The sequence below is a fragment of the Poecile atricapillus genome, chromosome 3 (assembly GCF_030490865.1).
Source record: "Poecile atricapillus isolate bPoeAtr1 chromosome 3, bPoeAtr1.hap1, whole genome shotgun sequence".
Lineage (NCBI taxonomy): Eukaryota > Metazoa > Chordata > Aves > Passeriformes > Paridae > Poecile > Poecile atricapillus.
The window spans coordinates 32,531,558-32,558,659 of NC_081251.1; the positions used below are offsets into that span (position 1 = coordinate 32,531,558).

The window sequence follows — 27,102 nt, forward strand, 5'->3', positions numbered from 1 at the left end:
CCAAAAATAATGTCCCCATCACAAACAACAAATAGGACTGAATTTCATTTTGTTTGTATTCATCAGTGTGTGTTGTTCCATGTATCATTTTGTTAATTTCCTCGTTCATACGAAATATCCTTGGTCTGTTTTCACAAGAAGCCCTACAGGTAATGAATTTCATTGCCTGTCTTAGGATTTTTGATTTTCATTCTGACTTTTAGAGTAACTTGGAACGGCCACGATGGTGGTATTTTTTGACACTTAGATATACCAATTTAGTGTCCTCATGTAGGTAGCTACGCTACCATTAGAGCAAATTAAGATCTTATCCCTGTAATCCTTGGAGCCTGAAGAATGCTTACTGGGTACTAGGTCCCTATTTTAGGATAAACTCTAAAGTTGCCTCTCAAAATGAGAGCCTGGACATCTGGTATGCCTGTGCATGGATGCACCCATTTGCCTCAATTTAAAATGAATCCAGCTCACAGTGTATTGAGTGTTTACCCCAGAACATGAACATCAAGCAAATACTATTACCAAATTAAGAGGGCATTAAGTAAAAAGGATGTACCTGTATTTTGGTTAGGAAGCATTCAGGCTGAAATCTTTTCAGGTCTAGAATCTTGTGTTTCTAATACCAGAAATATTTCCACTTTAGTGTCAGCATGGTGCAAGACTTAATTTTTAATTAGAGGTGTCCCTGGTCAGTGTTTTGAAAGGATGTGACCATACATTCCAGTTGTGTGGTGTCAGGAATGGAGTTATACAGGTGTGACTCCTTTTTTGTGTGTGTGTGGGATCACTGGATACAAAACAAAAAATTTGAACAGTCCTTCATTAAGGACTTCTTTATAACTGATGATGTCCAGTGTTTCCACCATTTCCTATCCCCTTATGAATGAGAACTCAATAAATAATTGAAATATGGTTAAGTGTGGAAGAGCAATCCAGAGATTGTCTGGAGATAGACTTTCTGTTGATTGGAGGAATCTGGCAAAGTTTAATTGAGAGGTGTCACATCTTAAATGGGAGAAAATACTCTGATCAGGGATGTTTCAGGTCTGAAAAGTATTTTTATGAATCATTCAGGAGAGGTGGAGTACATCCATGTAATTTGAAAGTGACATATTTTCTCTGAATAACTTCACTCAAACAGATGGCTTTTTATGAGATGTGTTGTATCTTGCTTCCACAAAAATATTGACATAATAAAGAGTCATTACTATTGGCAGCCATTATTTCAGTCAAACATGTTAAAAGAGTTTAAAAATTGTACAAACCAATTACTAAGGGGTAATCTTGGAGATTAGATCTTCCTGATTAGATCTAATCTTCCAGTTTAGAGGTTTGGTTTTCTTTAAACAGTATTTAAAATGGAAACAAATGTGTAGCATTCAGAAATAGTAGTGTAAATTGTAGAACTAATTCTTCACATGCTGTGCACCAGATAACTCCCAGGAACACTTTGTACAGGTAGTGATTAAAACACCAAGATTAAGGGTTTTTAAAAAAAATTGCCATTACTTACAAGGCTAGCTTCTGGAAAGAGTCACAGGCTGTATGAATTTCAGTTCCAGGAAAATGCTTAAATCCTCCAGCATAAAAATATTAAGAATTTTGCTATATCTAACCTCATTGTCAAAAAGTGTTTGTACAGACACATATGCAGCGATGTAGTATTTGACACAGCTTTCCCTTTACCATCCTCATAATTAAAACTGTCAGGAATTTTCAAGGAGGACAAAGGGCTGTGAGAAACACCTTCAAAAAGCTCACAGAGAGAAGTAGCCGTGGATTACACGTAATTAATTAATTAATCTTCAAAAGCAATCTCAGCATTTTTCAGAGTAAATTAAATAATTTTAAATAATCTTTGATAATTGGAAAAGGAATCATTATCTCTACCTTAGATGTAAAGTAAGAAAAACATCAGCAGAATTACTTGCTGTAACTGTACGGTCCTATTGTTTAAAATGTTTCTAATTATAAAGCATTGGAAGCTGTAAAACCAGCAAAGACGTGTATTCAGAATTTTTTCTTGGATTCAGCTGCCTAAAGCTGTGGGTGTTGGTTAGAGTCTGACCTGAAACTCCAAATTGACATAGGTTTCAAAAGAAAAAAAAAAAAAAAGAAGAAAAAAAAAAAAAGTCTCTCAATTAAGGTATGTGACAGAAAATAAAAGGTAATTTTATGTAAAATATTCAATTATTTGTATCAAAAAACCTAAAAATGGCCTCTTGAATTTTCCTTTTTTAAATTTTCTCCTTTCCCTCTATGTTCTAGAGCAGCTCAGAAATATGCACACAGTTGTTAGACACACAATATTTTGGTATAAACCTTCTAGAAATAACTCAAAAAAGGAGCCTCAAGTCACAGCTGCTCAGGGTGAAGCATGAATGTTCAGAGGTTCAACCATCTGTGCAAGGCGTGACTTTGCACCTTCTGCTGGCATGGTTTTGCTTCCCTGTATGGCTGCCACAGAAAAGCGTGTGAGGATCCTGTGTCTAACTCTGGTACAGATGAGCGGTTGCTTCCATACAGCAAAATGTGTGACAGTCACTGTTGATCTGTAGAGCAAGCGCTTCGTTCATCACCAGTTTTTGAGTCCTCAGCACTGAGACCTTTGGGGGTTTGCAGGCTGTGTATTGCCTTTCAGTTGCAAGTTGTTCATTTGTGTTGAGTCACTCCACTGACACACTCTGCTGTGTCAGCAGAACCACTGTTACATTTATGTAGGCTCCTTGCAAGTCCTGCTTTCAAGCAGACCCAAGTGTACTATAAAACTCCGTGAGATTGTATTCAGTTGGCAGAGCCACTGGCTCTGGCTTTCAAATGGACTCTACTACCTGACAAAACATGGGAAAACATTTTGCATGGAAAACTCTGGTAGGAGCTATGGTATGTAATTACAGCCCCAGTGGAGTAGAAACTCCAGAAAGGAAGCACTGGAACATTGTTTTTTTGCTTAATCTACCTTTTCAGGATTTGACAACATCTGTCTTCACCCACCTCCACAGAGGCACAGCAGATATTTCTCCTGCTCATAGCTGAATCAGTCACTCACTGGCACTGAAATGTGCCTGTTCTATTGACATTTGTATTTGTTGTCCAGAATGTGTTCGAACAGGGGATCATTTCTCCTATTTCAAAAAAATACAATAGTTGGAGGGACAACCCAGGATTCACAACTCCCTGTGCTGTTCTGGGTAGCGTATGTGTTTTGTATTTCTGGTGAAGGTTTTGGACAGCTCATGGAAGTAGATCACTTCAGAGATGACATCCTAGAGCTTGCCTGGAAGTCTCCTGTGGTGAATCTAGGCTGGCTGTAAGTTCATAATGTATGGAATTAGCTTTAAAAGTCAAATCTGTCTAACAGAAATTAAGGCACTTTATATTTTTCATGTTTACATCTCTTGCCTATACAGCTTTGTGAAACTTTAAAACAGTTATTGTGAGGGAATCCAGAGTCTAATTTATTACTTTGGAGATAGAAGAAAAATAGGTTTATCTTTAGCCTCTTTCAGTGCAGTTCAGTTGTGTTCAAAGCTGTCACGGCCAAGTACGTCACAGGGCGCTGCATTACGTGGGATTTCTGTGGTGTGATCCTTAGTGGTGTCACACCATTTGTCAGCACTGTAAGCAATTCAGTTCACTGGTTGTACTTCTTTTAGGTGCAGTTGATACTGTAATTCAGAACCTGGCTAATACATCCATTACAGGCTAAAAGATCCTGGCCTTCACTCTGGGTTTTTTACAGAGATCTGTGTCTGTTTCTTGGATCTCATGTTTTAAGGAGTTAACCAAAACACAAAGACACTTCTTTTGGGATTCTAACAATGAGCTGTGTTGGGCTCCTGTTCAACAAATGCCTCATCTCTCTGGCCCATCTCGCTCATGGTCTCTTTCAACAAGACCTGGAAGGGAGATGTGTTTCAGTGAGTGGTCTGTTGTTGTTTGCTTCTTCTCATGCTATGTTTAAAACATCAATACTGACTTTGAAGATGCTGTTAAGTCAAGAATCGCTGCTCCGGTCAAACAACACACACACAAAAAAAGGTTATGTTACATTTCCTTCCTTTTTAAAAATATTTTTCAGAAATTTTCTGCCTTTAGGGTAGTTTTGAAGTTACTAGCATTAACAGCATCTGGAGGGACACTGAGACATCAACATAGTTTTAGGAACTTCTCTTACCCTGTTTGGGACTTTACTGCCCATTTTAATTTTTCTCTCATGTTTCATTTAAAAGCCTTTATGTAAAAATTTGCCAGTGCTCAAAATACTACTATTGATAACATTTAACAGGAAAGCAAATGCAGGATTTCTGAGAAGTAGTTTAATGCCTTTACTGGGTATTTGTGTGAGAAAGAATTCACAATTCTTCATGAAAATAACAAGTTGAAAAGTAATACATTGAAAGGAAGAAAGAAAAATATTTAAATCTCAGTAGCAATTTTATAATGAAATGTGTATGTAAACTTGCACAGTTAAAACAGCACACATTCATCAGAGCCATGGTTTTGAATCTTTTCTTATCTAGGATAAAATTTATATGATTCATTAATGACTGAATTTTTCTGGAAGAGAGCAATCATAAATTTACTCTGGTGCTTGAATACATGCAACAGTATGCATTTAATATGTGCTGCAGGTAGTTGTGGGTGACAGTAAGTTTCCCCAACTGTGTTTGGGTTTGCAGTATCTTTTGTCAGCCACAGCCAAGACAGGACTTAACTCATTGCTTTACAAGAGTCTTTCCTGCTTAGGGACAAATAAGATTTAAAAGTAGTTATTCATGTCACTGGTGGTTTTCAAATGTAAAACGAGCAGGCTTCAATTTTTGTAATTAATTGAGTCCCAAGGGGAATACTATGGGTGCATTTTCATCAGGCAAAAGATTTTGCTTTTACAGGGGAAGAACACTTCATTTGTATGAATATTAAAACATGTTGCCTGGATTTTGAGGTCTAGTAAGAGTCAATGTTTGAATCTCTTGATTATTGAATTAAATTTTCTCAGCAGTCTGTTGTCCTTATATAGAGACTTAAGTCAAATGGTAATCAAAATCCATTGTCTTGAAAATTACTACTGTCTAAAGCAATCACCAAACTGACTGACCCTCATTTATTTCAGTAAAGTGGATCATAGAAGTAACTAGACAAGAATGAATGAAACAAAATGCTGTCCATCTTCCGCTCTCAGACAGCTTCAGCTGATGCAGAGCAGCAATTATGGAATTGCAAAGCTACAATTATGGAAGAACTACAGGACAAAGTTAGCTTGTCCAGCAGGTAGTGGGCTGAAGCTCCCCATCAGAAGAGTCTGTGAGCTCAATGCTTCATGTTAAAGGACTTTGTCAACAGGCTGCCCTCGACCAGGGGCCTGTAGTAGGCCCCAGTCACAAGGTTCCCTTTGTTGCCTCAGTCTCCTGCCCACAGGCTCTCAAGCTGCTCGTGGATGTTCTTCCAAGACAACTTTCCACACTCGATCCAGCTCATGATGCAGAGGGTGACCCTTCCACTTCTTCCTCCCATCTATTCTAAGCACTCTTTAGCCTTCAATAATCATGTTCCAGTCATGGGGTTTGTCCCACTGAGCTTCAGTAACAGCAACAAGGTTGTAGCTTTCTAGCAGCACTGTGGCTTCCAGCTCCTCTAGTTTTTGCCTATGCTGTATGCATTGGTGTAAAGGCACCTCAGCTGAGTTGTCAGCAAAGAGTTGAAATAAAATGTATCAATTCTTGAGACTAATAGATAGAAGAAATATTGCCACGTAAACAGGGAGAGCCATCAATTAATAAAGGAAGCAATGTGGAGATAAGAAAAGGGGTGCTAATGTTGTCTGTATAAAAGTGAGCTTTTCAACTTGGCATTGATGATTAGGAGTCCAAGTCAGGTAGTACTAAATAGGGAAGGATAATGTGAAATCAAAGGTGAAAATAGTTTTGTTTATAACATCTCACAATTTGAGGATACCTGGAATAATTATTTGCCTGTCCTGTGTTGCCAAATATGTCAGTTTATTGGGAAAGAAAGCTGTTACTTGGGACAAAAACTGTAAATTAGCAAAACAGAAAGTAAGGTGCAGTTATCATAGATGTCTGGTATAGTGAATCATGCAACTCATTAAGGAATTAAACTCAAAAATTTTAGACATCCACTATTAAATAAAATCTAACGTGCTGATAAATGAGTTCTAAAAAACTAATTCCTAAGTTTTTTATGCTGTTTCCTGGGAAACAGGGCTTACTGTGTGCTGTCTGCTTTGGTTATCAGTCATTTCCTCTGTGAGTAACTTTTGATAGCCACTAGGGAAGTCACTAGGAAAGAAGTGAAAGGTCAATAATACCTTCAAGTAGGCTTTAAAATCTGTAGCTGGGTGAAGGAGAAACCAAGTTAGTATTCCTGAGATAAGCCAAACATTGACATTATATATTCATTCTGGCAACAGCCAGGTCAACGATCCACACATCCTTCCCAATTGCTGTCACAGCATTGCCTTCTATTGCTCTGCATACTGAATTACATGGGAAGACAGTAGAACCTGGGGTGTGGGAGGAATGGGAAGGAGAGGTGTTGCAGGACCTGAACAGTGTACTAGGCTCCATCATTTCCTGTTTCTAATGGTATGTTTTTTATAATCTAATTTTCTGACTGCTTTTACCTGAGGATTCCTGAAATGCATTGATTTTATTTCATCCGCAAAATTAAACAAGCCAAAGGGATTAAAAGATTTCTGTTTCTTTTTAACATTGGATAGATTTGAGAGCTGAACATATGCTTTTATCTTTAATGAAGCAATATAATATTAGATTTTTTTTTAGTTTGAATGTTTCCAGAGTATAATTAGCAATACATGAGCATTGCTGTACAACAAAGTCTTATTTTTGTTTGCTGTTTGCAGATTTATTGCTTATATACTATAAATTTGTTCTGCATGCAGTCTATGAACATTATTTGAACGTTCTTTGTTGTCTCTTATTTTCTTCAAATATTCTTATAAGAATGTAAGAGATCCATCAAGATACTATGTAAAACCAATGCTCTTTAATAAATCAGCAGGATTTCAAAAATCAGTATTAATATTTATTAAATATATTTTCTGTAATATCTTACTGTGAAATATTTTTATTATAAGGATACATTTAATAAGAATATTTATTAAATAATAATGAATTCACCAGTGGGATTTTTTGGTGCCTTGATACCCATATCTCAAGTACCCTAAGTGTCATCATTACAAAATACAAAATACCAATTTACTTCACTTAGTAGAGGCTGAGGCTGCAAATTTCAAGGTTCCCTGTTATCTCATCCTCAAAAATTCCAAATAGAAAATGACTGGATAACTCTTGCCAAACCGTAAAGGATACGGAAATTTTGGGAAGATCCTATTTTAGTTAAATCTCAGCTGCTAGCATTAATAATTGCACAAAAATATTTCATTGCTTCATTATCTGTCAAAAGTTATGTAAGCAAAAAGAGCAAAGAGCTCAAACAAGAACAAAATATTCATGTTTTACTGTGATCTTTGGGAAAGGTTACCTTAAAAAACTGCTCTGGATTGCCTAGATTTCTTGCTCGCCAAAGGCAAATTAGCAAGTATTCTCAGTGTTATGCTCTGAAAATGTAAAACTTTAAAATTATATCCCTTCTTAATTTATTAAAATAAATAAAAAGGAATGTCAGCTTTACTGTAAAACGTGCTATTTTTTTAAGGATTTTTTAAACCTTGAGTTGAAGCGGTTGTACTCTTGGGAACATGGGTGTTGTTAAGGCACAACTATCCAGGTGCTGAAAACTCGTTTCTAGTAGATACTGTGGAAGACACTTTCAAAATTGTAATTTCTACTTTATTTTTAGAAAGAGGAGTCATTGTTTTGTTTGGAAGGGCATATATTTTCTGTATATGAAATTTTCATTTAAATTCATATATCCTCAAAGCACAGATAGATGCATGCATTACATTATCCCTTCATATCATTTTAATTGTTCAGAAATCTATTTTTATCACTTCTTCACTCATATTTCATATTTATAGACTCTTTGGTGTATATGTTGATGAATGATTTTAATTACACAGGCTTCTCAAAGCTGTATGTGTACAATTTATGAATTCTTTTCAATAGGTGGAGTTTACTTTGTATCTCTGTCTGCATGCAGATTTGATTCTGAGCTTGAGACTTGTGTGTCTTTTCTAGATTTCTTTTGCTACTTGTTTTGGGATTACATGCAGAAGTGAGATGGTTGACAGCAAAGTTTTATCAAAGTTGGATTGTTCTGACTGTCCATAGGACTCTCACGTTGGGCACTTCTTCAGCAGGAAGAGGCTGGTAAATAGGCATTGCATCAACTGCTGATCAGGCAGTCAAGCAAGAACTGTAAAAGCTACCTAATTAATTGTTTTTACAGCAAAATATTTCAGTTAACCTTGCTTTCTACTTACCTAGCCCAAAATTTGGTCAGTGACAATTTTACAAGAGACAGTGTTGAAAACCATGTTAAAGTCTAGGTAAATGTTTCCCCTAAATAAAATCGTGCTGACTGCTCCCGGAATACCTTTCTGCCTTTCATGTGCTTGGAAAAGTTTTTCAACAGGACTCATCTAATGCAAATTTGTAAATGGTGGGCAAGTGTTTTTATTCATATATATGTGTGTATATTATATATATATATATATATGCATGTGTGTTTGCATATATATAAATATCTGCTTATTTATACACATGTGAGTTGGCTGGAGCTGTAATCTAGATTGTTAATAGGATGCCATGATCTGCTTTGAGTGGTTAAGACATCATACTTATTCAAATCGTACAAATTTATGTTAGAGTATCCTTTTTTCCAGTCAAAAATACTCATTTGCAAAGAGTTACTGAATATTAATGTTGTAGGGGATATGTATTTATATAAAAAATACAAGTTATAGTATGTGTCTTACTTCTTTTTCCTTTGAAATAATTCCAGTATATTTACATATAGAAAAATTTTGTGTACCTTATAGAGCAGAATGCTTCATTATATAGCTATTTATTTCAATTTCAATTTCAGGGAACAAAGAAAGCAGTTTATTTTTTTTTAGTAGAAGAAACTATGGCAAAAAATTACTAATATAATTCTCATGTAGGTCTACATCACTTCCCTTGTGGTTCAGGAGTAATGCATTGTTAAAGAACAATATGAAAATTAATTGTTTGGATTTGAAAATACATACAGATACATAGTATGTCTTCTAGCAGTTAGCATTTAATCAAGTTTTTTCCCAATAACTATATTGACTGAGCACCCTGGTACAGCTGTCAGCTTATGTGTTTGAATTTCAAAGAATTTGTTCATTTATTTGTCTAGCTGTGAAAAGCAGAAGAACTGTATGTGCAGGGTAGTCACCAATTTGCTGTGTGAGGAGATGGGTATGATGACATCTAATGCTGGAAAGCGTTGTCCCGAGGAGTTCACACTTTTGGAGCTGTTTGTTCACATGACAGTTTCCTGTAATGTTAATCTTGTGAGGATGGATGTTGATTTCTCATAGATCCCATATGTCAGTATGTCAATTATCAATAGAATTTTAAACTCTAAAATTTCAAATGGGACTATGTATCATTTTAATATGTAAATCCTTTTTCTACTTGATGTTTTGGGATAGAAAAGATTGAGATGCATTTTGAAAGATTCAATTTACTGTTATTTCTCTTTAGTTTCAGGCACTGCATTCTGTTTCACAAACTCTGAGTTTGCTAGGAAGGAACAACATACTAAGAAATTCTTTAATATTGCTTCTCCTATCGGAAGTCCGTCAGTTCGCTGAGCAGTTGTTGCAAGCTCACCAGGTACTGTCACCTTTCCTTTTCCAGAAAGGCTAAAGAGTGATGTTGAGGAGTGTTTTAGCTGTATTTATTTGTTTCTTAAAATGTAAAAAAAGCATCATTCTATAGAATATTTAGATTTAAGAACCCAGAAAATGCTAGGAGCTACCTTAAACAGCAAATTCAAAAAGAAAGGCATAAAGTATGAGAAAATTCCATGTGGAAAGGTAAAATTATTATCAGACTGGATAATAAATAGACTGTATGGGTTTTTAGATCATAGTATATAATTTGCAGAATACTTGAAGTAATGAGTTATAAGACTTAGTGCAATGTATAAATTGTTGACTCTGCGGGCAATATAACTTTAGTATTCATCTGAACATACAATGCAGCTTTGTTATTCTCTCTCTAGCTCATGTAAAACTGGATAATCAGCTGCTGTATTTTATTTCAGAATTAGATTTTGTGTTTCACATTATTATTTCAATAATATCAAATTACTAATTTTCATGATGAAAATGTTATCCAGCACATAATACTGTATTTAGTTTGTTACAATGAGTAGGAGGTAAAGAGCAGAATAGAACTTTTGGTAAAATTTATTCTTAAATATTTTTTTCCAGTAGACTATAGAGGAAAGAGAGGGAGAGAGAATGGATGTTCCTTCAACATTTAGAAAAGAGATATATGAAATAAATAAGGGTTACATAGATTTTTCATGTATTTCTATGCGTTGGTATGTATTTTATGCAAAATGTTCCACTTCACTTGGGATTGCAACTTGATTTTACACTATCCTAAAAACTTTTTATTTGGTGGAAAATAATGTATTGATACATATCAAAAACATCCACCATAGATTTATTTTGCAGTGGTCTAATTTAACAAAAGGCTTAAATGTTGCTCAAGCAGTCTTAACTTTATTCTTTTTACTTCTAGGATATGATGTAGTAGAAAGTTTGGGATGTTGGAGAGTGAGTATGTAATTCCCAACCCAAATTTCTAGTATGTTTGAATCATATTCTGAAAATGCCCTTTCTTGAAAGAATTAGACAATGAGCTGTGTCTTACTTTAGGTCACTGCTAGAATACAAGATTTATTGATGGCAATCAAAAGTCAACAGACTTTTAACAATTGTAAGGATATGGAAATGTATCATTTAAAACAATAATTTTTTTTTAAGTTTAAAGCAGTTGTTCATTTTTAACATTATTAAATCTCACATGTTTAACAGAATTAGCCATCTTTCTTTTCAGAGTTTTGCCAGTGGCAACACAAAACCTTTCAATGTTCCACAGTGATGTCAAGCTCATGCTGAGCATTGTGCTTTACTGAGTTAGTTACTATGGAACTTCTTAACCTTGCCATACTGTAATTATTTTTGTTGCTTTCATATTTGCTGAAGCCTCAGGAGCTGGGCATCTGTCAATCTGTAGCTGACACTGTAGGATTTTGAAGTGCTGCAGTACATGTAGGAAAAGTAACTGAAGTTCTGGTTTTCTTAGCTTGTGGTGAAGTCAGTGTTTTTAAAGTTCATACATTCTTGCATTTAGTCCAGATAGATGTGTTGTGTTCATTTACAAACTCTCATATATTCTATATGTGATAATATTCTGTAAATATATCACAATAGGACTCTAATTCTGAGGGTCTGATTTATGGATCTGCTTCCAAACGTTTCCTAATTTGTGTAGCAAGACTTCTGGTAGGTACTATTCTAAAAAGGATTAAAGAATTTTTTCTTGTTTTATAATCAAATCTAATAATACAGTATCAGTTTGAAATAAACAAAACACCAGCTTTAAAAAAACTCTTCATAAATACTTAAATTAGAGTTTGGAGAATGATAATACTTCATATAATCAAACTTCATTAGCTGACAAGTATCCTAATTGTGTTTTGTTTCTTAGGCAAAACCACTGTTAATTGCAAAGAGTATCTCCCATTTAAAACAATCAAATTAGAGAGTCTGAATTTTAGTTATGATTAGAGGTGTGGAAATACATGAGGTTTGGTTTGCTTCATTATTAGTTTAAATGTTGTTGGCAGATAGGAGGAATAAAGAACTATCTAAGGCCTATATCCGGGTTACTTTGCAATTAACTTTTGAACATTTGATGGAAAACAGAAATTGATAAAAACATCTTATTCATCCAAGCAAATTTCTGCTTTATTTTTCATAGTAATATTTTATTACAATATTGTTGGAATAAAACAACATTCCTTTTAATTTTTCTAAATGAAGCATTTAAATAGCTCAACATTTCTATTTTAACTTCCTCATTAAGACTTGAGCTAAATTCCAAATAGTTTGTCAAATGCATGAATTCAAGAATATTCAACTTTATATTTCATCATGTCTTCAGTAGATGGAATGTCAACTCAACCCCTTGCAGGTTTGTGTATACATCTTGGATAAATATTAAAAATATTTTACTTCATAATTCTGACTGGTTTTAGAGAGTTTGTAGCTATATCCTCTTGGAACAAGTTTACCAGTCTATGACCCACAGTTCTAAAGCACTGTCTGTGTCCCATGCTTTACAAATTAAAAAATTAGATTGTCTATTGGACAGTGTTTCTAATGAACTATAACAGAAAAGTAGAGGGATTACTCTGAATATTTTTATATTGTTGTCTAATTGGTTAAATCCTTTAATCTTACAATATAGCAAATTAATGTCAAATGAATTATATAATTTTATATATGGTATTTCCACGTATTAATATGAAAAGTAAAAGTAATAAAGAAGCATGTAAAACAGTACAGTTAACCTGATTTTCTACACAGTTGAGTTTTATGTTACCAAAGTCTCAAATAAGTTAGTAGTTTGCTTTAATTTGTTTAAGTAATTCATCATGAGCTCAAAATAAAGCACATACTTAAGTGCTTTGCTGACACCAGCATGCTGAATTCTAGGCAAAATCATATTAATATAAACTCAGTTGGATCTCTTTATTTTTGCAGATGTTGTATATGGGCTTTTGAGTTTTATATAGAATAGGAATCTTCCATGCTTCATAAATACAATTTATAAGAATACTGTAATTGAACCTTAACTTACTATGAAATAGGAATTTTCTGATCCCCAATTGGATTCCTACTGCAGGACAGATAGAATTGTAAGATACTAAGATTTCAGAATGGAAGATTTTAGATAAAATGGATTATTTTTCAAATGTTGATCTTCACTCATGAGAGCAGATTTTCCTTTATGGTAACTTTCAAAGACAGAGGCCCAGAAATGGAAAGCACATAGGTTTACTGGGTTGTTTTCCTATAGCTGGGTTCAGCTAGATGATCAAAAGGCTTAAAGTGCTGAGAACTGAGCTATTAATGTCAGAGCTTGTCCTCATAAGCCTTTCTCCATGTATCTCTTCTGTATCCAGTGGTTGCTCTGAGCAGGTGTGATATGCACCTCATGCTTTTTTCCAAAGGCAAGTGTGTCTGATGTGATGTAGAGAATTCTTCAGACAATCTTCTCTTCCCTAGAAGTTTATTTATGCAGTACGTCTAATATCTTCAAACGTAAGTTTATATACGTTGTAATAAAGGTTTCTTGTGGTTTAGGAAAAAAAGCTGTACTATTTTTTCCCAACTATGGTAGAACATGGCTAAAATAGTTAAGAAAAAAATGACTGAGAATATTATGCAGCTAGAGAAGCTGAATACTTTTTGCAGTCTGCTGCTGTTTGAGGTACCAAAATGGTTATCAAGTATATTTGGCTTTCTGTAATTTCTACTGTTTGACTTTTGCTGATACATCAGATTAATAACTAGGTAAGAAAATTTAATAATTAGTAAGAAGAAAGAGATTGGTGTTATGTAGACCCTATGAAAATAGTTTAACTTTCATCTGGACATCTGCTCACACTTTTTAAGATGTCATTTCATTCTTTGTTATCTAAGCAAAGATTTTAGCATATTTCCAATTGTGAACTGTTAAAGATGCTGCAAAATAGTACGTAATAGCAATGTAATTTTTAGTCCGTGCAACTGCTGATGCTACTGATAACGAAGGAAATAATGGATGGATAGGATAATTAGTGGATCTGCATTTTTTTCTTATATACCTAGTGTGGAGATATGGATTTGGGAATACGTAAATCTCTTCCCTGAAAGGCAGGAAAGAATCAGCCGAGACTTGGTATATGTCTAGAGAGTGTCATACACCTTGGAAGTGTATACCTGCTTTTGCTGCATATGTCATCCCCTATTACAGATTAGATTTTGAGATGCTTGCATGTCGGACAGAACTGGAAAATGACAAATGGTTCAGGCAGTTTTCTCTTCCCTCTCATATTATCTTGAAATGATAGCATTAAGGAAAAAGGAGTTTAGAAGTGTTCCTACAGAACTAAAAGGTAGCAGGGCTTTGACTACGCTTAGGTGCTTGGCAAAATTGAGGATGACATGTAATCAGAAAACCTCAGGTGTGTTTGGGAGCAGAAGCAGCAAATATCAATTACATGAGAAGAACTCTGTCAACTAGGGTATTATTACTCTTTATATTGGTGAATCTTGTCATTCATGGAAACATAATACTGGAAAAAGGAAAAACGCTTAATTAAAGATACCAAAATATATTATAGCTCAAAAAGTTACAAAGTAATATTTATGGAAATCTTCATGTTTCAAACTGTGCACAAAACTCAGGCTTAAAAAAAAAACAACCCAAAACTAAAAAATCCCAAAAGCCAAAACCCAACAAAACCAAAAATAATATGATTATAAATTAATTATTGATTATTTGAATCTCTGATGTGGTTAAGCTTTCATTCCACCTTCTTTTTTTAAATGTGGGCTGATGCTGGTTTTACTTCCTTATTCTCAGTGTTAGTACCATCCTCATATTGCTTTCTTTACAGCTCATTTAGTTCTTTTGCGTGCCTGAAAGCAGAATAAGAATAAGGACAAGGTGTCAGATTTTTGTGACATATGTGGTATACCTGCTAGTTGGGAAGACCATTTGAGTTTTACTCAAACCTGTGTCTTCAAAAAGATAGTTTTAATGTTCCTGTTAAGCTCCCTTCCTCATTGAGCATTCCTGCTTACTGACAATGATTTGCAAAATGGAATGATGTTACAGAAAATTGAGCACTGTTTCCTTAATGCTTTTAGGGTATTGCAGTTGTCTCTGTGAATAGCATATACACCATATGTGCTCTTAAAAGTTCAGTTTCCAGGAAAGGTAACAGATTTTTGTTACAGATTTACCTTTGGCTTTTGATTTTGGAGAATTGTTTAAAGTCTTCATTATGCATGCTTTTAACACAGTTTCACGAAATGCTTTTTTGGGATACATTATAAATGCACAGTTCCTGTGTCAGTGGCTTTGCAGTCTATTTCCTGCTTTAATATTTTGCATCTTCATAAAATGGAGAAGTAAAGAGTTGTAGTCCTAGAATTTCTAACTGGGAATCGCTGATAAAATAATTTTTTGTTTAAAGAGTAACTTCAGCTCATAATTAAAACTCTCGTTAAGACCTTAGATAAATATAGTAAAATGTAAATGGAAACTATGGAATTATAGAGGATAGTAGTGTAAAATCATAATTTCATCTTTCTTTCAAACATTCTTTTCATTTTACAGGACACATCAATATCTTGGATTTCTTAGCTTTGCACAGACTTGTCTCTAAATGTGTGACAGATCTGTACATAGTGACTTAGAACATCAGCTTCTCCTGTTGGAACCTCCTTGGTTGATTTCATTTGATTTTGCTAAAAATACATTTAAAGCTGTGGTTATCTTCCTCTAGAGCTCATGCATAACCATCACTATATTGAAGACCAGGAAGATTTGCTGATGTTTGTTTGGTGCTTTCTGAAATGTTCAAGTGCTGCTGCCACAGTCGGAAGTAGCTGCTGTCCCAAGTTTGGCTCTGAAACAAGCAGAATTTGTCTCTCATGGATTTAACTGATGCAGAAGTTATTAACAGAGTATATTTATATCTGAGATGAAAGGTATTAGCTGCATAGAGTTTGCTTTGTGTCTGATTGAAATTATGGTTTGCATGACTGAGACGTGGAAGATGAAATCTGGCTCCATACCATATTTTGAACTTTGTACGTATTTTGGGTGACAGCACTCTCCCTGGCTGGTCAAGGCTTGATCTGGCAGGACAGCAAACCACTATTAATTCTGTGCCCAGAGGGGAAAGTGGGTTTCACAACTGGTATCAGCAGCAACTCCTATTCATTGCTACATTGACAGCATTTCTGGTGTAGCTTTAATTTAGGGAGATAGGGTGGGATGAGCTAAAGCTGAACATCTTTATAGAAGATATCAGAGATAGATTTAAGGTTGTTGTGCTGAGGACTTAGCAATCTGAGGGTTCAGTTTTAGGTGGGCACTGATGATGTCACCTCCATCCACAACTGATTCAGTGTGGCTACTGTATTGGCAGGCCTGAGTAAGTGTCAGAGTAAGAGTGAGTTTATTGACACAAAGGGGCTTTGGAGATGCAGGAATGGAATACTGGACTAGGTTTGTAGTTAGAGAGAAGGAGAACAGCAGCTAAGTGTGTTTAGATCTGCATGTTAATTATGAGTTGCAGGATTGGTGTAAGGTTTGGATGTCCAGGATTTGAGCAGCAGGGTATATTTTGCTGAAGTTGGAGGTGTTCCTGAAAGAGAAGTTGAAGTGTCCTCAGGCAGGATATGTGATTTTTATGGCTTGATTAGATTAAGGATTAAGACATTGCTGGTTGCAGTCTTGAACTTGTATGAAATGCAGGTAACCAGATACCCCTGCTGAGGTGAACCACAATTGTCAATGCACACTTGCACACATATACTATTACAGAAAAATTTATGGCGCCACAATTTGTATTGTGTATCTTGCAAAATTATTTCTTTTCTGCTGAAGTATATATTTGAAACGCATGTAGCACCAACCTTACAGAATTAAAAGTAATTTTAGAAAATAACCTTCTTGAATCCACTCCAGTTTAGCTTCCTGTTACATAAGAATGGATTATTTTCACTTGGTTCTTATAGCAATGACACAGGGAGAAGCCAAATGCATGGAGCAGAAAAAGGAGAAAAATAGAACAAAAATTTATGTTTATTTCTCATTTTTCATAGACAGTGGCATCCCAGGTTGCAAGATTATAGTGCAGACTTTGAAGATGTAGCTTGTACGTTTTGAATATCTTGGCATCTGTCACTCCTGGAATTGAGTTGGCAAAGCCCAATTAAACCTCTGAGTATATTGTCTTGAAACAAGATCGTTTGGGCTCTATTTCATCTTTATAATTAAATCTTTCATTAAAAGTTAGTTCTAGTGTCTCTTGAGTTTTCAGATTATTAAACTTCTAGCTGAACTTGCAGTTTTCAAGAACTCTTTGTGGAGCCTTATAATTTAATCAAAGCTCTTTTACTAAGCCTAGCTACTACATGTAATACAGAATACTATAGCAAATTCTGTAGGATAAATATGAGTGGAGTAATAGGGTTAAAATTTTAAGTAGTATTTCTGCCTATTGGAATAAATTGTGTAAAAAAATTAGTTTAGAGTAACTGAATAAGTTAATAATTTTGAGTTCTTCCTACATAATTTGATTATTTTAACTATGATTCAGTCCTGTTGATTAACTTAAACAGAGTGATTGTCAAAGTATGGAATGGAAAAGGTTGGAAACAGCATATGGAAATGATCCAGTGCAGCAACCTCCTCAAACCATTTTTTGCACTTCCGTTTGCAGCAACTCAGGATTTCTCTTGGCCTTTTGAGGTCATTCTGAATGGTGGCATAATCCTCTGGTGTATCCATCACTTCTGCTCTTGTATCATTTCTAAACCTGCTGTGTTTGATAAATTTTCTAGAAGTGAGATTATAGTTGCAAATTAGTTGAGTTCCTGAAAGAAAAGATGTTAAGTCATATAGAGACAAGTCATTTTTCTACCTACAAAGAAGTAATACTGTTTAACAAACCTTAAAGGAGCTTTAGTAACACTAGGATTTACAAACTAGTGAAGATAATAATTATCAGTTTATGGAAATGTAAGGCGAATATTGAGACATGCTCTGAAATGTCTCATTTTTCTCAAACATCCTTTAGAAAACCTTTCATATACCTGAGAAACTTGGATGAAAGCACATAACCCACTAAATTAGCCCTTAGCCTTCCAGGACTGAAAGATATTTCAGAGGGACCTTGAATAACAGCTAGAACTAATTATATTTAATTATGTTCCATATCTTTTCTCTTGTTTATTTTTAAATTATTTTAATGAAGGAAGCAGTTTCAAGGAAAGCAACACATTAGCTTCTTTGTCTGTTTAATTTAGAACTTGCCTGATTTTAAGTAGGGTTTTGAATTACTTGAGCAAGCTAGCAAAATTATTTATCTAGAAACTTGGATCTTTTAAAAGCTGTTTCGTTTTTCATTTAGATTTGTAGTTCAGTTGGGAAGCGTGCAGCTTATACAGTAAACTTGATGAACCTTTCTTTGTGTCCACTCAAGTCAGAGAACATGCATTCTTTTTGCTTCTGGAGGAGGTAAAGTGCTGCTGGTTAGGCCATGCAGAAGGAACAGGTAAATGACCAAGGATTACTGAGAACTCAAATTACCTCTAGGTGCAGTGCTTGCCAGGAGCAGGAGTCATTAACATGGTGATCCTTCACTGTGATTAACCTCCCTTCTGTACCCATCTAGATATTCTCACTGTCTGCTGCTATTGTGTTACTGCTGTGTCTTTCATGTTATCACACCTCCCTTCCAGCCATATAAACCCCATCACAATTACCTTTCTTTTACTTCTCAGACCTGATTGCATACCAAACCTTGTATGTCTTTCACAGACTCTTAGCTCTTATCCAGGAGAAAGTAACACCACAAGTCTGGGGCTAAAGAGGGCAAGGCGCCTTTAGGCTTGAAAACTCTTTCTCACTGAAAATAAGAAGTAATTCTAGATAATTGGTATGTTTTTCTCAAAAATAAATGATGTATAATTCCAGTTCATATTTCCAATATTGATAGCAAAATTAGACTAGTGAGTTGTGCTTCTGTCAGATAAATGCTGTATTGTTGAAAGACATTATTGTACCATCTGCTGAAAACAGAATGAATTTTCAGGAATAATGTGAAAAGAATACTTTTCTCTCTCAGAAGCAAGACAAAAGAATCAATTCTCACACAGTAAAAGTCGCCCACACTGTAGATCAGGTAAATTATAGTGTTTTCTATCATAAGAGCTTTTTTTCATTTTGTAAATTTTGGAAAATGTTTACCATTCAGACTGAAACTTTTTTTTTCTGTAGATTTCTTTCTCAGGCCATTTTTGTATGTGAAGAGGAAGCCTTAAGTGTTTACAGTTTTCACAGAAGCCAGCATGGGCTTTGCTTTGAATTTATGTATTTCAGTGTAATAGCAGGCATTGTAAAATCATGTCCTAGAGGCCAAGAATGGATTAGCAGCTATATTGCAAAGATTCTTTCTTAAAAGTAGGAAAGCATTACCTTATTCTAAAAGCATGTATGAAGTTAAAGTAATATTTGTGGTTTGTGGTATGTGTGGCAATTTTAGCAATGATTGTCATTAAAAAAAAAGAAAGTATTAATTCAGTATTCAGAGCAGAGACTGAATACTACACATTTCATGGCCATGCATATAACAAGAACAGAAGAAATACTGAATAATATTTACTCTGATTGAGCATCATCCATTCTCTATAATAACAGAAGCAAGAACCTTTTACAAAAAGAAAAACCAAAACAAACCAAAAAACCAAATCACAGCCAAACACCTGTAGGCATAGAAGAAACAAATTAGGCTTGTAGTGTCATTATATGTATTTTAAATTGCCTTTCCTAGCAGGGAGCTAGTAGTACATTAAGAAACTATATAAAATAAATAAGATCATTATTTGCAATATAAAAGAACATAGTCTGAATCATAGACTTTAATTTCCTCAATGTTTCATGATTCTGCTAGTGAATTCTTTGGCCGACCTCTGGAATGTGTCCCACTAGTTTATTCTGCATGGTGGCTGCTCAAGAGCTGCTCAATTCTACTTAGCTTGGAAGAAGAATCCACTTAAATTCAAGTGTCTGAACTTAATTAATTAGAAGTTCATACCAATGTTTTTCTAACATAGGAGCTGATTCCAGTCTGTGGATTATTTAAGATACAGTTCTCCATGGTCATGGGTTCTTAAAAATTAATTATGATGCAAAAGACAGCTCTTTCTAAACCGTACCCGTCTGTTTCTTTAGAGTGTAGATACCACTGTAGAAAAAGCAGAGGAATTAACTTTCAGGGAAAGCATAAAGCTGCTGAGATTCTCCGTATATATGATTTAAGATCAACAAAAAGGAAGAGGGTTTCTGCTCCACTAATGACTTTAGAGTCACATGGAAATTAAACTCCTTGCAGAATTATATTTTTTTATGGAATAATATTTTGTTATTTGCTATACAGCATTACTAATCACCTTTAAAGTGTAACTTCTGAAATAATGGAAAAATTATTAATATATTTCTCAAAATTTGCCTGTTTTCTACAGATAGTGTTGCTAAATAGGCCAAGCAGTAAATGGTGTTTCATGATGACTGTGAAATTTTGCCCACTATTCATTGTAATTGTAATGTAATATTTATTAGAACTGTGCCACTATATAAATAGGCAACATAGGATATATGAGAAAGAGTTGATCAAAATATCAGAAATAAATGTGATTACTAAAAAAAATTATTATTGGTTAGTTTGTAGTTTGGGTTTGTTTTTAAAGTTTTGCGTTTATTTAAAAATACAATAAATCACAGAATAGGGCATTTTCATCTTTTATAAGTAATCTTCATGGGATTCTTTGTGTGCATGTTTGATGTGTTTAGAGATACTGCTCACAAAATATCTGTTTCTACAAAATAATCTGAAAAAGAGAGGACTGAGGGGGAAGAGAAGCTGTGAATATCTCCCAGAAAATGAAAAGTTGTTATAGAAGGAGAGTAATCCTTTTGTGTACTGGAGTGAACAAGAAACGTACGTGGTGATTAACGTTTGATGTCAAACTTATTGAAGTACTGAAATACATTCATGATGAGCACCTTTTGGAGGTGACATAAGTCATACTTGAACCTATCTCAGAGTGAGGGTGGAATTAAACACTTCAGCACCCTTTCAGCCATATATCTGAACTCTTTAACTCCTATTTATGTATTACATTAACATTAGTAATATGGTCAAAATTTTCACAAAGGGAGAAAGGAGGCAAAACTACACTAGAATAAACTGAAATACTATTCTAACTGAGAGTGTGGATGCTAGTTTTGGGGAGATTTGTATAATAAGGATGTAATAATTAATGCTAGTAGGTCAGGAAAGAGGCTTTAAAGAAAATTTACAAAATTTGACTAATTTTAGAAAACTACTAACACGTCCCTGTCAGGATTTCAAATTGCAGACGGTTAAAACTCTCTTCTTCAGGCAGTTGTAAAAATTCAGGATGTAGATTGGATGTGTCCTGGCAGGCATGTTAAACAGGTAATTTTTGCACAGAAATGACTGATTTGCATCAGAGGAAGTCTTTTGGGGATTTCATATTTGGAGTCCTGTGAATTCTGTGTTTCTCAGACAGATTACTTCTGATGTCCCTGGTTATATTCAGTCTTCACTGTAACACCTGTGTATAACACAATTTATCTCTAAAGATGGAGGAAATGGTGATCTTAAAAGAGGGCTTGGAGACTGGGGGAAAAAAGTAGCTGAAGACTGGACTGCACCACTGATCGAGACCTTAGAGAGTTGTGCACAGTTACACATAAGGATCTGAGTAATGAGTAGATTACAGCTGTATTCACTTGAATAGCATTTCAAATAATATGAACTGTTCTGGGTTGTTTTATGCTAATGACAAAATTAATAATACTCAAGAACCTTTTTTCTCATTTTTGAATATGTCTATTATAAGAGCTGTTCTTCAAAATGTGTTTTAGCATACATTTTAATTTCAGAACCTACCTTTTAATTTCCTTGCAAAATATTTTAAATTAATTTGAAAGTTAAATTATATTATTGAGTCATGGATTCGGAGGTCAGAGGGAGTCATTTAGTCCAAACACCTTTCTACACAGGCAGTAGATTTTTCCAGATGCTGAATTTAAGGATGTGTTATTAGTACATCAAACCTGAAAGCCTTTATTGATTCTGTTCATTGTTTACAATTATTATTCTCCTTATTCTTTAATAATTGCTTATGAGTTTTGGCTTTCTCTGCTTTATTGCCTAAAATTAAGTAAAAGCTAATAAAAAATCTGAACAAATGAAAACCCAACAAAAATTCCTGATCAAGAATGACAGAACATGCTGAAATAGTATTACAGCTGCATAAAGTTATATATGGCTATATAGAAAATATAATTGTATAAGTTAGAGAAATTATGCATGAAGTGTAAGCAGTTGTCCAACCACGTTTATGTTGAATCAAATCAAATCACTAGTATTGACTAAATATTGTTTTGTTGTGATATGTATTATCTATCTGTTAAAATATTTATTTGAGGAATAAATCCATCTGCAGGAAACTAAATTTTTCATAGAACTCATGGCGTAATAGTAATTCTGAATACTACTACATTCAAAATTTAAAGACTAGATCCAGAGCCTGTTGCAATCACTGGAGGTCCCCATTTTTCAGTCAAATCACATTAAATGTTTGGATTTATACTATGATAACATAATATAGTTTCTGTGTTTGGGTACTCTTAAAATAATAGAATTTATTTGAATTTAAGACAATAATTAAGAAATCATTCATGTAAGTATAACTGAGTTTCCTTTCTCCTATTTAGAATATATATAGGATCCCTCTATATAGAAGGATTCTATAAATACTTCCTAGTAATTTATAATTCCTGCTACTTCTTCTTCTCCTTTTTCTCCTTATTCTCCTTCTTCTTTCTCCTTCTTCTTTATATAGCCTTTAACTTGTATCACTAATGTTTCTTATGGCTCTGTGTAAATCATGATTTAATCATTTTTTGTTGTTTATGAAAAAAACTCTTAGCTAATGCTACCTGTGCTTATCAGTGATGTCTACCCTGGTTGTCTCTTCTACCTGACACTCTGAAACACGATTCTTCCCTCTGTCTCTTCATTCACAAAGTTCACCACCTTTAGCAAACCTGAAGTGTTCTATTTGCATTTTCAAACTTTGTCTTGTCCACTTTTATTACGATTCCTATAAGAAAGCATCAGTTACAGTAGTATCTATTCAGTATCAAACACAAATGTCTGGTTTAAAGAGAAATCTTAATAGTGTAAAATATCTTATACTACTTTATGGTTGTTCTCATGCTATTCACCTTTTCCTTCTCTTACTGCTCTTGTTTGAACAATTTAAAACTGCAGAGTAGAACTGTAAATATTCAAAGAAGAAATTAAGTAGAGATTTTGAGGGGCTATCAGGATACAAAGAAAAGGTTATTTGAGATAACTCCAGCAATTCAATCTTATTGATTCTTAACACTGTTGGAATGGGGAAGAAATTTTTGGTTTTAACCCCCAGAAAGATATATCCAAAATAAGATGTACTAAACATAGAAGAGTTCATAGCACAGTTGCCATGGCAAAGCTGTTCTTTCTATGACAGGGATGTAACTGGGCAGGCTCCTGCTTTTCCATGTGACCCTGGTAGCCCATCAGTCTCTGGTCCTGTGGGACAGCACCCGGGAGAGCTGCTGCCAAGCCAGAGAGCAGCAGTTCTCCCTTTAAAGCCAAAGGATCATTTGCTGACTTGGCACCCCGGCACATCTTTCGTCATCCTGAGCTGCTTCCTGATTGATTCTCCTGCTTGTAAAGTGAAGGCAGAGGAACCAATGCAGGGCATTTTTAAATATCTTTGCTGTCAGCTTTAAAGACACTTTGTCACAGACTACTGTGACTGTTGCAGTATGAGAAATTCTGTCAGAATAGCAGCATGCAACATTGTTTTTAACTCTGCATATAGCACCACCACCTCTCCAGCCAAAAAAATCTCAGTTTTTTGCTGGTTGTATTGTCTTTAAAGATGCATTACTCGTGACCGCTTTGTCTTCAAATAAGCAGTTCAGTGTTAGGAAAGAGTGTGACTTTATTCTTCTGCCTTAATCAGTATCCATTTGCAGATTTCAATTCTCTGTGAGCAACTGAGTGCAGTTCATATGTGCAGAAGTGATGGCTCCCAATGAATTTCTGCACATGTAGGAATTGGAATAAAATGAACATGGCAAATATTCTTGTAATCTGTGCACAAGGTACCGATTTTTTTTTTTTTAATTGCAATTGACTCAGCAGAAGACAGAGTTCTGAAATTTCACTGACAAAGATAACATGCCTGTAGCCATTTGATCAGTAATATCTTACTTGTAAATTACCTCCGTATGCTAAGTTCCAAATTCGAAAGTAGACTTTAAAAAAGTAATAAAAAAATTTAAAGCCAAGTCTAAAATACCAATTTATTCCTAAGGAACATGTTTCTCCAGTAGGAATTTAAAAGACACAGGATTTTCAGTAAAATGCATCATGTTAAATTTGACTTTCAGAAGACCTTCATAAATTTTGTAGCTATCAGTGTAGTTATGAAACTAAGTTGACAGTGCAGCCTGTGGATTTTTTATGGATTTAATTATGTTGAAATTGAAGTATATTAATGTAATTGTCCTTATATCAGGGATATATGGACAATTTTCTTATCCAATCATAATTGTTACCATCATTGGCAAAAGATTTTTTCCTCCCAAGGTCTGAATAGTAAAGTGTAAAAGCATTTGCATGTAACTCAGAAACAGAACTCCAGTTTCAGTTGACATATTTCTAACAAGACCTTCAGGGCTTTGTTACTATAGGGAATTATTAGCAATTAATGTGAAATTCAGCAAATGCACATCTGTCTGCTAAGCTAATAAATAAAACATAGATGGGATATATTAGTTGCCAATTGTATCCAGGAGCATAAGCAGTGAACTGTGATACTTGATACTTAAAATAAATTGGCATCTTACAAATACTGTTTGAGAAATAATTATGGTCCCTGAAATGATTAGCCATAATAAATTTTATTTTTTCCACTTCTTCATGCTATTTAAAAATCAATTAACTATGTAGAAGTAAAATTATATTTTTGTACTTTAATCAAATATCTGTTAGTGCCGAGAACTTTCTGGGGTTGAAGAAAGGTCTGCTTCCTTTGATATTCTTTATTTGCAGTCCAAACCATGAAATATTATGTTTGTATTGAACAGAATGCTTTTTACACTAGAATATTTGCACTTCCATAACATTCAATATGAATGTAGGGGCCAGAATTGCATTCCAGTCAATTCATAACTGTAGTAGAATTAAGGAAATCCCCTAGCAGACAGGCCCCACTGCCTTTTTGACAAATTCATTATTCTGTTGAAACAGATCTTCCAAGCAGTGATCTAGGATTATTATACATTATAAGTTTGATGTTCTAATGTGGGTTTTGACATATATTCATTATAAGAAATACTGCAAAGGTGCTCTGTGAGGAATTTGAGAGATCTCCTAATGACGTGTTGGGTTGTTGCAGATGATTTTTCATATCCCCAGTTTAGTAGGATCATTCACACTATCATATGGAATAGAAATATCCTTTTCTTCTTCTACTTCAGGATTGGAGCAGAAAACATTCTGGACTATTTCTGGTTTGGGTTCTTTTCCTAGTTACTTATTTTCTTACGTTAAGTAGGGTTTCGTTCTTGTAATCTGTGGCTTTACTTTTACTTTACTTTAAAGTTCTTTCTTTTGGGATTTTGTTTTTTTATTTGGGGAGGGGTGGGGAGTGTTTATTTTGGGGATTGTTTGGTTTGATTTTTCTGGTTCGTGGTTGTTTTGTTTGGTTGGTTATTCAGTTGGACAGATGTTGCTGTAGGACACGGAATGATTCACATGGACATGATTCAATGTAAGATAGGGAATAAAGCTTTTTTTAATTTTCCTGACTCGAGTATTTATAGATTCTTGACAATGACCAGGGATTGGATAGTTAGGTTACCACCTTCCCAATGACACTGGTCATGCAAAACGTCCATCACGTTTCTTAGAAAGAATGTATAAACATCTATGTTTGTAGTTACTTTCTTGGGAAAGTGACTAGAAACTATGAAAACAAGATCAGAAGGTTTAATTTTCAGGGTGACAGACGGTTTTTTACTTTTGCACTAAATGATATTCTATGAACCTTTTAGCTTCTCTCAATTACTTCCATGACAATATTTACCTTACCTTCAGTGCCATTCATTGCCACCTGTTCTAGTTCCTACATATAGATAGATTATTTAATGTTTTATCAGTACTTTCACTTTTTTTTTTATAGATTCACTTTTACATGGGCATACTTTACCATTTCCAATGTTAGTACTTGGAAAACTCAACTGTCATACCAGCAACTTACATGGAAAAGCAGCAACTTCTGTAGTTTATTATCTTTAAGATAAAGTTATGTATACTTTTGAAGGACAATTAAATTCAGTTTCTGGGAACTTTCAGATCAAACAGTGTGGTATTTGTGGTCCTTTCTTGACTTAAAAGTCAGGCTGTGTAAAAACTTCTAATACATTATTTAATATTTTCAGATACTTTCAGATTCTTTCATTAAGAATTTGGAATTATTTTTTAAGAGAGGCAGAATTACTTCTCTGGTTTTTTTGGTGTTTTTTTGGTGTATGTTTCTTTGCTGTAAGAACTTTAAGTAATAGTATGTGTTTGGAAAAATGTGACTGTTAATTTAGTTTGGTTTTACCTACTCTTTCCAACCCTTCAAGGGCAGTTCTGCTGTAGAAATACCAATGAATGGATATTAATTTCAAATTAGGTAGGTTATATCTTAGGTAATAAGATATGAGCACAGCAAAAAGAAAGCCTTTGAGAACTGACTTCTAAGTAAGCAAGGAGGTATTTTTTTAATTATTCTATGGATTGTGTAAAATCTCAGCCTTCTCAGCAGTCTGATTTTGACACACAAAAATAGAACCATAACATGTCACAAACTAAAGGAAATGCTACACATAATACACAACCAAACTCTGTTGTAAATTCTAAAATTAACTGATTTCTTACCACCTTACTGTTTCTGGTGCCTAATTTGTGGGCCTGCTTGTACATAATATTTGAGACTGAGCAGTAGATGTGTTTTCCTAGTTAGGGTGCATTGCTCAAAGTGGGCTTGTGAGTCACTGTCATTGTTTGGCTTTTTGCTGTCAGACAGTTTTTGCTGTCTTTCTTAAATCTTTCTGCAACTTTGTCAGCTTTGGATTATTAGTAATATTTCCCTACTATTTCACTATACAGTTTGCTTTAAGACTG

General features: G+C 34.4%; 1 protein-coding gene across 1 annotated transcript in view; it reads left to right on the forward strand.

Annotated features, from left to right (window-relative positions):
* Positions 1-27,102, forward strand: part of MEI4 (meiotic double-stranded break formation protein 4) — a 67,543-nt gene that overhangs the window by 21,830 nt on the left and 18,611 nt on the right. Inside the window, exon 6 of the mRNA XM_058835692.1 lies at positions 9,678-9,809. Within this exon, the coding sequence (XP_058691675.1) occupies positions 9,678-9,809 (132 nt within the window). The remainder of the gene's footprint in view (positions 1-9,677; positions 9,810-27,102) is intronic.